This window comes from Triticum urartu, chromosome 4A (genome assembly GCF_056163025.1).
Source record: "Triticum urartu cultivar PI428250 chromosome 4A, HENAU_Tu73, whole genome shotgun sequence".
NCBI lineage: Eukaryota > Viridiplantae > Streptophyta > Magnoliopsida > Poales > Poaceae > Triticum > Triticum urartu.
Window position 1 is genome coordinate 128,085,096 of NC_141876.1, and position 10,278 is coordinate 128,095,373.

General features: G+C 44.5%; 1 protein-coding gene across 1 annotated transcript; it reads left to right on the forward strand.

Annotated features, from left to right (window-relative positions):
• The first annotated feature begins 2,909 nt into the window (after window positions 1–2,909).
• LOC125551135 (WRKY transcription factor 55-like) lies at window positions 2,910–5,714 on the forward strand. Its single transcript, XM_087517978.1, has 3 exons — window positions 2,910–3,119; window positions 3,235–3,339; window positions 4,914–5,714. The coding sequence occupies exons 1-3, from the start codon at window positions 3,040–3,042 to the stop codon at window positions 5,395–5,397; spliced, it is 669 nt and encodes a 222-aa protein (XP_087374104.1). The 5' UTR covers window positions 2,910–3,039; the 3' UTR covers window positions 5,398–5,714.
• The last annotated feature ends 4,564 nt before the right edge of the window (window positions 5,715–10,278 follow it).

Sequence of the window (10,278 nt, forward strand, 5' to 3'; positions counted from 1 at the left end):
TATGATACTTATTACAAGGGCATATATTTTTGCAACCAAGTTGCCATTAGTGGCCACTGTAAGGCCAAGGGGGCCTTGGAGGTGATAGAGTCAGTCAGATGTTTGATAACTTTCAGAAGCATCGGAGACAAGTGGGGGCGGCAACCCTGAAGGATTTCATTTTTGATACTGCTCTTGAGGTGTCGAGTCGTGACTTTCAGGATGAAAACCTAAGGTCCGACCTTCATTGATAATTGCCTTGCTGAAGGTATTGTTTTAAGAGTTGGAACTTTCTTCAGAGTGAAAACCTAAGATCTTGGATCAGACGACGAGGGCGTTTGTGCACTGTTTCCTTCTTGAAGACGTCGCTTTTGAAGATCTTTTGTGTTTTCCGAGTGGTGGTTTGTGTGCTGCTGCTTAGAGAAGTTGATCATTGTGGCGAGGTATTTGTTTTTTTTTTCAGGCTATGTGCATCCTAAATGTCTTTGAGACGTCTTATTAGTGCATAGATGGTGTAATTAGTATCTTTGCGATATTAATATTTTTTTTCAAAAAGAAGTGGCCACTGTAAACCAGTAGGAATACCACTAAATTAAACAGGAGTCATTAACTAGACTTGTTCTTCCAACCCTTCACCTTTCTTTTTATACTATATCATATCCTTTCCACATAACTGCTTTAAAAAGACTATTACTGAGAGATTAGGGTACATAAGACGGTATTAAAATTTGTTGATTGATTCCAGTGCTAGCCTGTGTCGGTAGGATTGATCCACCAAACCCAAGATTTTGTGCTCACAAAGCTAAATCTTTCTTCTACTTAATTAACAACTAACATAAGACCAAACTACATGAGATGGAAAGGAAAATATGTATCGCGGGGCATGAGCTGTCCCCCCTGCACATGGGGCTGCATTGACATTTGCATATAGTTTTTCTCAGAATTCAGGATCCATGTGCCGGGCTGTCATGACGACTCATGCCGTTAGCTGATTGCCGTTGCCGCTCCCTGTTTTCGTTGTAGATACAAAGGAAATATTGGTAGTGGAGAGGAACATCCTTCTGGTTTTTCTGTGGAGTAAGATGCACACGGTTATCTTTTTTTTTTGAAAATGAAGGTATACCCCGGCCTCTGCATCATAAGGATGCATGCAGCCATCTTATTAAAAGTTCGCAAAGTAACACAAAGTTGTCAAAGTATTACAGCTTGCAAGTGGAGCGAAAAGAAAACCGAAACAAAGTTCATGCCGACAAACATAACCGGAATGGCAAAAAAAAAAGGATAAGCTCCCTAGACTCCTATCCTGTTATGCGACCGCCATTCGAACCGGTTGAATAAAGCTTGTGCTACCATCTCCCAATGGATGCACCCAGTAACCAACTGCTCCCTGGATTCCATAGGAGTGAGTAAGGATCACGCACGGATCCAAGCAGTAGCTTTGAAGATGACCTGCAAGAAAGATAAATTATTTTGCATGTTAAATATCAAATCATTCCTGCAATTCCATATAGCCCACAAAAGCGCACATATTCCGATCCGAATACGGGCCGCCGTAGTATGTTCAACCCCAGTTAACCACGTTCCAAACAATGTTGTAATGTCAACTGGAGAAATCCTTACTAAACAACAAATCAAACTTCACATATGGATATTTAACAAATGTGCAAAATCCTTCAAAAAGATTGTAATACTTCTGAATAAAAAATTCTTTAGTAAAAAATAATACTCCTAGAAGAAAAGGTTCAAAGCAAGAGAAATTATTTCTAGAAAAAAGATTGATTGGCAATGCAGAGGAACAACTTTCTATTTTCTTTCATGGAGTAAGACGCACACGGTTATCATTTATTATAGTTTATGTATCCATTGAACCACATATTTGTGGCATTGGGACAATTAGGGTTAGATTTAATTTCAAAACAGATTTACTCTTCTATTGTAAAACTCAAAGCCTCTTTGATTTGTAAGATCTTCGTAATGCATAAGTATAGAAGTAACATAGATTCATCATGTCATGCTTTGAAAATCCTGCATGAAGTAATATTTGGTTGTACATAGAAAAAGGAATAATACCGAAGATCATTTGTCGTCACAACCCATGGTTGTGACGCGCCGAAAGACCGATTGATGTCGCAGCCATAGGTGCGGGCTGCGCCGCACCGAAAAACTTGACCTATTGGCATGGGCTGCACGGGACCGAAAGACCAATTGATGTCACAACCGTTGACGAGGGTTGCGCCACACCGAAAGACTAGTTGATCTATTAGTGTGGGTTATGCGGGACCGAAAGACCGATTGTTTTCGCAACCATTGACGCGGGCTGTGTCACACCAAAAGACTAGTTGACGTATTGGCGCGGGCTGCACGACGCCGAAAGACCGATTGATGTCGCAACCATTGGCACGGGCTGCGCCGCACCGAAAGACCAGTTGACGTCAGAACCATTGGTGTGGGTTGCGCGGCGCCGAAAGACCGATTGATGTCGCAACCATTGGTGTAGGTTGCGCCGCACCGAAAGACCCGTTAGCGTCACAAACCATTGGCTCGGGCTGCGCCACACTAAAATACCACTTATCGTCATAAACCATTGGAGCGGGTTGCACCGCACCGAAAGTTTGGTTACCGTCACAACCACCGGCGCGGACTGCACCGCCCCGAAACACCATATTATGAACGTTTTCATAATTTAGGAAACGGTCATAAATATAGAGACCGGATTATCAACATATTTTTAAATACTTTTAAATTGAATTTTTTAAACAAAAGTAGTACACTCTTGGAAGAAAAGGTTCAAAAAGCAGGAGGAAATGTCTGGATGGGGGTGGGGAGTAATAAGCGCCGTTAAGGGAAGCATGGGAGAGGGGGCGACGCGTGTTAACGTTGAAGAATGCTCCTCCCCGCGCCGTCGTTGTTTAATGCTATAAATAAAGCTAGTCAGAGAGACCGAGGAAGGCCCCAGCAGAAACGTCGCCTCTTCTCCACCGCCGGCCCACAAAATCCCAAGGCCTCTCCCTCCGTCCTCTCTCCTCGCTTCCCTTCTCCTTCTCCGACCGACCCACCTCCATGGCCCTGGACTCCGTCCCTTCCTACCCCAGCGACCTGGGATCCAGCGGCAGGGCGACCAGGACCCAGCAAAGAATCCGGTACGCTCCCGCGGTTTGCCCTGCTAATTTCTCGCGGCAGAAGGTCGACGCTTTGCGCTTCAGTTTCTTGATTTCCCTTCTCTGCTCTTGCCGTCGCTCTGCGTGGTGACGCCAGGAAGGAGGAGCGGACGTGGACGGCGGACACCTACGCGCCGTACGACGACGGGCACCAGTGGAGGAAGTACGGCGAGAAGAAGCTCTCCAACTCCAACTTCCCGAGGTCTGCTTCTTGGCCGATTCGCTCCATTCCCCCAAGCTCCATGTTTTTCCTATTCCCGTTCATGCATGTGTTGCCTGTGAGTGGTCAAGTAATTTCAAGTAGAACGGTTGGTTTCTAGGTGTTGGTAGATCTGCTGGTGAATTAGCAGGGACTGAAATTGGGCGAATTTACTGAGGGCGTGTGTTGATCTGGAACATTTGGGGGGGCCTGGACCTTCTACTCCTTTTTCTAACAGGAAGAATTCCTAGCTCGCAATATCAAGAAAATTAGCCAATATATATGCATGCAAGATCATCTTTTTAGTCTACTATAGGTGGAGAACATGTCTCTCAGATATAATACATGTTTATTAACTAGTAATCTTTAGTTTCTATAACATTATACATACAAATAGAAACATTTCTTTGTATGCAGGTTGTGAATGGGCCAGATATCAAAATCAAAACAATTAAACTTACTTTTTTGGAATAATAAAACTTCATCAGTACCACAAATCACATCACCGCTTACCGCACCCAGAGTTTGTGTATTAGCAGGCGGTCTGGTCAATGTATTTGATTCTTTGCAGCAAACTCTGTTGTGGACATAACATATTGCGTGGCTTTCCACTAGTTACTTCTTGGCGGAACTAGAATGCGACAAGTGTCGGCATAGCCCTTAATCAAGTGGAAAGTAAAGGCATGCTCGTCAAGACGTCAACTAAAAACTGTTTATGTAATCGGCGTAGGGACCTTCACAGCGGCTATCTCTTACGTAATTGACAACCCAGCAAGACAAATAAAAATCCAAAAAGTGCTGGCTCGCCATACGGATAAAAAAAATCGCAACTGGACCTCCTTTGTTGCCTGTCATTTGCAAGTCGTTTGAAATCTAATATATATCACTAGCAGGCTAGAAGTTTCCTCATTTGTTTTGCCCACTTGTCCTGATTCAAGTCTGCAACCTTTAGCATCATGCCGACGGTCTCAGCTAATACTTCTTTTACTTCCTTGGAGACTGGAGACTGGTTGGCCCGTGATGCGACCCAACATCGATCCTGTTAGTCCGTCAAGAGACTGGTCATAGATGTTAACGTTTCTTCTTTTAGAAAACAGTAGATAAAAGGTCCCTAAAAGCGTGTGGTACTATGGAACATTTTGGCCTAATTTTAATAGATTGAATGTTGATTGGGGGGAGGGGGGGGGGGTTGAAAATAAGCACACGATTTAACAATTGTGCTTCTTTATAGGAATGTTGTAAGTAATGTTACTCTGTGCATGTATGCTTAGTTGCTTACTTAAAGTACTCTAATGTGAAGAAGAATAAGGCAAGTTGGCAGAGGAAAGGTGTCAAAATTTACTTGTACTTTCCTCAAAAAGAAAATTACTTGCACTGTCATTAGATGGGACACCACCACAGAAGCCATGCCAAATGTATGCGCTCTCGAATGCACCTATTGTATGTCTATACTTCCCTAACTAGTCCTGGAAATGCATTTGCTCTTGAATGCAACTATTGTCTGCCTATATTTTGTCAAAGATTTCTTCTGTTTCCTTCGGGCTTGGAAACTCAAATCTGCGTTGTACAATTTGCAGGTTCTACTACAGATGTACCTACAAGACTGACCTGAAGTGCCCTGCGACAAAACAAGTCCAGCAGAAGGACATGAGCGACCCACCATTGTTCACGGTCACTTACTTCAACCATCACAGCTGCAACACCACCTCGAGGCCCATCGGCAGCGCCCCAGACACCACTGAGCAGTCGTCCTCGAGGAGGGCGGTGTCCATCTGCTTCGGGTCGCATGCCACCGGCGAGCAGCAGACATTCCTAACGTCGCCGGGCACACTGCAGTCACCAGCGAGCACAACCAACCAACAGAACGACAGAGGCGCTTACGGTCACCAGTTTCAGTGGACAGACACATCACCGTCGGCAGGCGATGCCCCAGTCAAGATGGAGACCGACAGTCTCGCCGGAACAGGCGCTTCGTCTGGCGCTGCTAGCGGCCATGCTCTGTCGAGGACACTGCTGCCGATCGGCCAGTCGAGATGCATCGAGTACTTTCAGTTCTTGTGATGGAAGTGTGCTGGGGAGCTTCTTGGTCCTTGTTGCACGTTGAGTCTGAGTAGCGTACGACTGCTGTTCTGAAGTTCTGAAGGATCCACATCGAGAGATTACTGCCGCTGCTGCCACCGCTGTTCTTTTGCTTCCTTTGCATTCAGATTCGAGCCAGATTTGTGTGCTTGGATGATGTAAAGAACTAGACTGAAGTTCATTTATTTATCCAGTAGTACATCACCTTGAAAAAGAAAAGGTAATGTTTCCCATTTGGAAGTAGTTTGGCTCGCCGTTTGGTCAATAATGAAGTACTGCAAGGTTTCAGATTCCCTGGATATGTCTGTTGGTTTATGCAACTTACTACCTCTGTACACTAATACTCCCTCCGTAAACTAATATAAGAGCGTTTAGAACACTACTTTAGTAATCTAAACATTCTTATATTAGTTTACAGGGGAGTACAAGATATTTTTGCAGTAACATCTTACATTAGTGTACAGAGGTAGTACTATATTACTCCCTCTGTTCACAATATATGTTTTGCATGTGGAAAGTTGTGGAAGCGTTTCTACTCTCCATGCAGGGAGAGCCGCATGTTATATATTGATATGTGTCGAGAGCTGTCTCGTGGCGTTACAGGGTACGATCGTAAGCTAACAATCGAGAGATACAATAGGGAGAAGAGATAGAAAGATAAGAGAGAATTAAAACAAACTCTATCTCTAACTACCTAAGATAAACATGGCACATATGGAACATAACCAACGTGACATGATGTTTAACACTTCCCCATAATCAAAACCGAACCAGGTTGAGATTACGCCGAAAATCTTCAAAGCTTCTAGTTGGTAGCGCCTTTGTAAACCCATCTGCAATTTGATCCTTGGATGAAATGAACCTGATCTCTAATTCTTTGTTGGCAACTCGTTCCTGACAAAATGAAAATCTATCTCGATGTGTTTGGTCCTGGCATGAAAAACTGGATTAGCAGACAAATAAGTTGCACCAAGATTATCACACCAAAGACAAGGTGTTGGAGTTCTTAATATTCCCAACTCTTTCAGTATTGCTTGGATCCAAATGACTTCAGCTGTAGCGTTTGCCAGGGCTTTGTATTCTGCTTCAGTGCTAGACCTGGAAATAATGGCTTGTTTCTTTGCACACCAAGAGACTAAGTTTGGGCCATGAAAAATTGCAAATCCCCCGGTGGACCTTCTATCATCCAAGCAGCTGAAGGAAATATGCCCTAGAGGCAATAATAAAGTTATTATTTATTTTCTTATATCATGATAAATGTTTATTATTCATGCTAGAATTGTATTAACCGGAAACATAATACATGTGTGAATATATAGACAAACAAAGTGTCACTAGTATGCCTCTACTTGACTAGCTCGTTAATCAAAGATGGTTATGTTTCCTAACCATGGACAAAGAGTTGTCATTTGATTAACGGGATCACATCATTAGTTGAATGATCTGATTGACATGACCCATTCCATTAGCTTAGCACCCGATCGTTTAGTATGTTGCTATTGCTTTCTTCATGACTTATACATGTTCCTATGACTATGAGATTATGCAACTCCCGTTTGCCGGAGGAACACTTTGTGTGCTACCAAACGTCACAACGTAACTGGGTGATTATAAAGGAGCTCTACAGATGTCTCCAAAGGTACATGTTGGGTTGGCGTATTTCGAGATTAGGATTTGTCACTCCGATTGTCGGAGAGGTATCTCTGGGCCCTCTCGGTAATGCACATCACTGAAGCCTTGCAAGCATTGCAACTAATGATTTAGTTGCGGGATGATGTATTACGGAACGAGTAAAGAGACTTGCCGGTAACGAGATTGAACTAGGTATTGGATAACGACGATCGAATCTCGGGCAAGTAACATACCGATGACAAAGGGAACAACGTATGTTGTTATGCAGTCTGACCGATAAAAGATCTTCGTAGAATATGTAGGAGCCAATATGAGCATCCAGGTTCCGCTATTGGTTATTGACCAGAGACGTGTCTCGGTCATGTCTACATTGTTCTCGAACCCGTAGGGTCCGCACGCTTAAGGTTACGATGACAGTTATATTATGAGTTTATGGATTTTGATATACCGAAGTTTGTTCGGAGTCCCGGATGTGATCACGGACATGACGAGGAGTCTCGAAATGGTTGAGACATAAAGATTGATATATTGGAAGCCTATGTTTGGATATCGGAAGTGTTCCGGATGAAATCGGGATTTTACCGGAGTACCGGGAGGTTACCGGAACCCCCCGGGAGGCATATGGGCCTTAGTGGGCCTTAGTGGGAGAGAGGAGAGGTGGCCAGAGATGGGCCGCGTGCCCCTCCCCCTTGGTCCGAATAGGACAAGGAGAGGGGGCCGGCCCCCCTTCCTCCTCTCTCTCTCCTCTTTTCCCCCTCCGCGAATCCTATTCCAACTAGGAAAGGGGGGGGAGTCCTACTCCCGGAGGGAGTAGGACTCCTCCTGGCGCGCCTCCTCTTGGCCGGCCACCCCCCTTTGAGCCTTTATATACGGAGGCAAGGGGCACCCCTAGAGACACAAGTTGATCCACGTGATCATATTCTTAGCCGTGTGCGGTGCCCCCTTCCATCATAGTCCTCGATAATATTGTAGCGGTGCTTAGGCGAAGCCCTGCGACAGTAGAACATCAAGATCGTCACCACGCCGTCGTGCTGATGAAACTCTTCCCCGACACTTTGCTGGATCGGAGTCCGGGGATCGTCATCGAGCTGAACGTGTGCTAGAACTCGGAGGTGCCGTAGTTTCGGTGCTTGATCGGTCGGGCCGTGAAGACGTACGACTACATCAACCAAGTTAACGCTTCCGTTGTCGATCTACAAGAGTACGTAGATCACACTCTCCCCCTCTCGTTGCTATGCATCACCATGATCTTGCGTGTGCGTAGGAAATTTTGAAATTACTACGAAACCCAACAGTGGCATCCGAGCCTAGGTTTTATGTGTTGATGTTATATGCATGAGTAGAACACAAGTGAGTTGTGGGCGATATAAGTCATACTGCTTACCAGCATGTCATACTTTGGTTCGGCGGTATTGTTGGATGAAGCGGCCCGGACCGGCATTACGCGTACGCTTACGCGAGACCGGTTCTCCCGACGTGCTTTGCACAAAGGTGGCTAGTGGGTGACAGTTTCTCCAACTTTAGTTGAACCGAGTGTGGCTACGCCCGGTCCTTGCGAAGGTTAAAACAGCACCAACTTGACAAACTATCATTGTGGTTTTGATGCGTAGGTAAGATTGGTTCTTGCTTAAGCCCGTAGCAGCCACGTAAAACTTGCAACAACAAAGTAGAGGACGTCTAACTTGTTTTTGCAGGGCATGTTGTGATGTGATATGGTCAAGACATGATGCTAAATTTTATTGTACGAGATGATCATGTTTTGTAACCGAGTTATCGGCAACTGGCAGGAGCCATATGGTTGTCGCTTTATTGTATGCAATGCAATCGCGCTGTAATGCTTTACTTTATCACTATGTGGTAGCAATAGTCGTGGAAGCATGAGATTGGCGAGACGACAACGATGCTACGATGGAGATCAAGGTGTCGCGCCGGTGACGATGGTGATCACGACGGTGCTTCGGAGATGGAGATCACAAGCACAAGATGATGATGGCCATATCATATCACTTATATTGATTGCATGTGATGTTTATCTTTTATGCATCTTATCTTGCTTTGATTGACGGTAGCATTATAAGATGATCTCTCACTAATTATCAAGAAGTGTTCTCCCTGAGTATTCACCGTTGCGAAAGTTCTTCGTGCTGAGACACCACGTGATGATCGGGTGTGATAGGCTCTACGTTCAAATACAACGGGTGCAAAACAGTTGCACACGCGGAATACTCAGGTTATACTTGACGAGCCAAGCATATACAGATATGGCCTCGGAACACGGAGACCGAAAGGTCGAGCGTGAATCATATAGTAGATATGATCAACATAGTGATGTTCACCAACGAAACTACTCCATCTCACGTGATGATCGGACATGGTTTAGTTGACTTGGATCATGTAATCACTTAGAGGATTAGAGGGATGTCTATCTAAGTGGGAGTTCTTTAAGTAATATGATTAATTGAACCTAAATTTATCATGAACTTAGTACCTGATAGTATCTTGCTTATGTATGTTTGATTGTAGATAGATGGCCCGTGCTGTTGTGCCGTTGAATTTTAATGCGTTCCTTGAGAAAGCAAAGTTGAAAGATGATGGTAGCAATTACACGGACTGGGTCCGTAACTTGAGGATTATCCTCATTGCTGCATAGAAGAATTACGTCCTGGAAGCACCGCTGGGTGCCAGGCCTGCTGCTGGAGCAACACTAGATGTTATGAACGTCTGGCAGAGCAAAGCTGATGACTACTCGATAGTTCAATGTGCCATGCTTTACGGCTTAGAACTGGGACTTCAACGACGTTTTGAACGTCATGGGGCATATGATATGTTCCAGGAGTTGAAGTTAATATTTCAAGCAAATGCCTGGATTGAGAGATATGAAGTCTCCAATAAGTTCTATAGCTGCAAGATGGAGGAGAACAGTTCTGTCAGTGAGCATATACTCAAGATGTCTGGGTATTGTAATCACTTGATTCAACTGGGAGTTAATCTTCCGGATGATAGCGTCATTGACAGAATTCTCCAATCACTTCCACCAAGCTACAAGAGCTTCGTGATGAACTATAATATGCAAGGGATGAATAAGACTATTCCCGAGCTCTTCGCAATGTTGAAAGCTGCGGAGGTAGAAATCAAGAAGGAGCATCAAGTGTTGATGGTCAACAAGACCACTAGTTTTAAGAAAAAGGGCAAAGGGAAGAAGAAGGGGAACTTCAAGAAGAACAGCAAGCA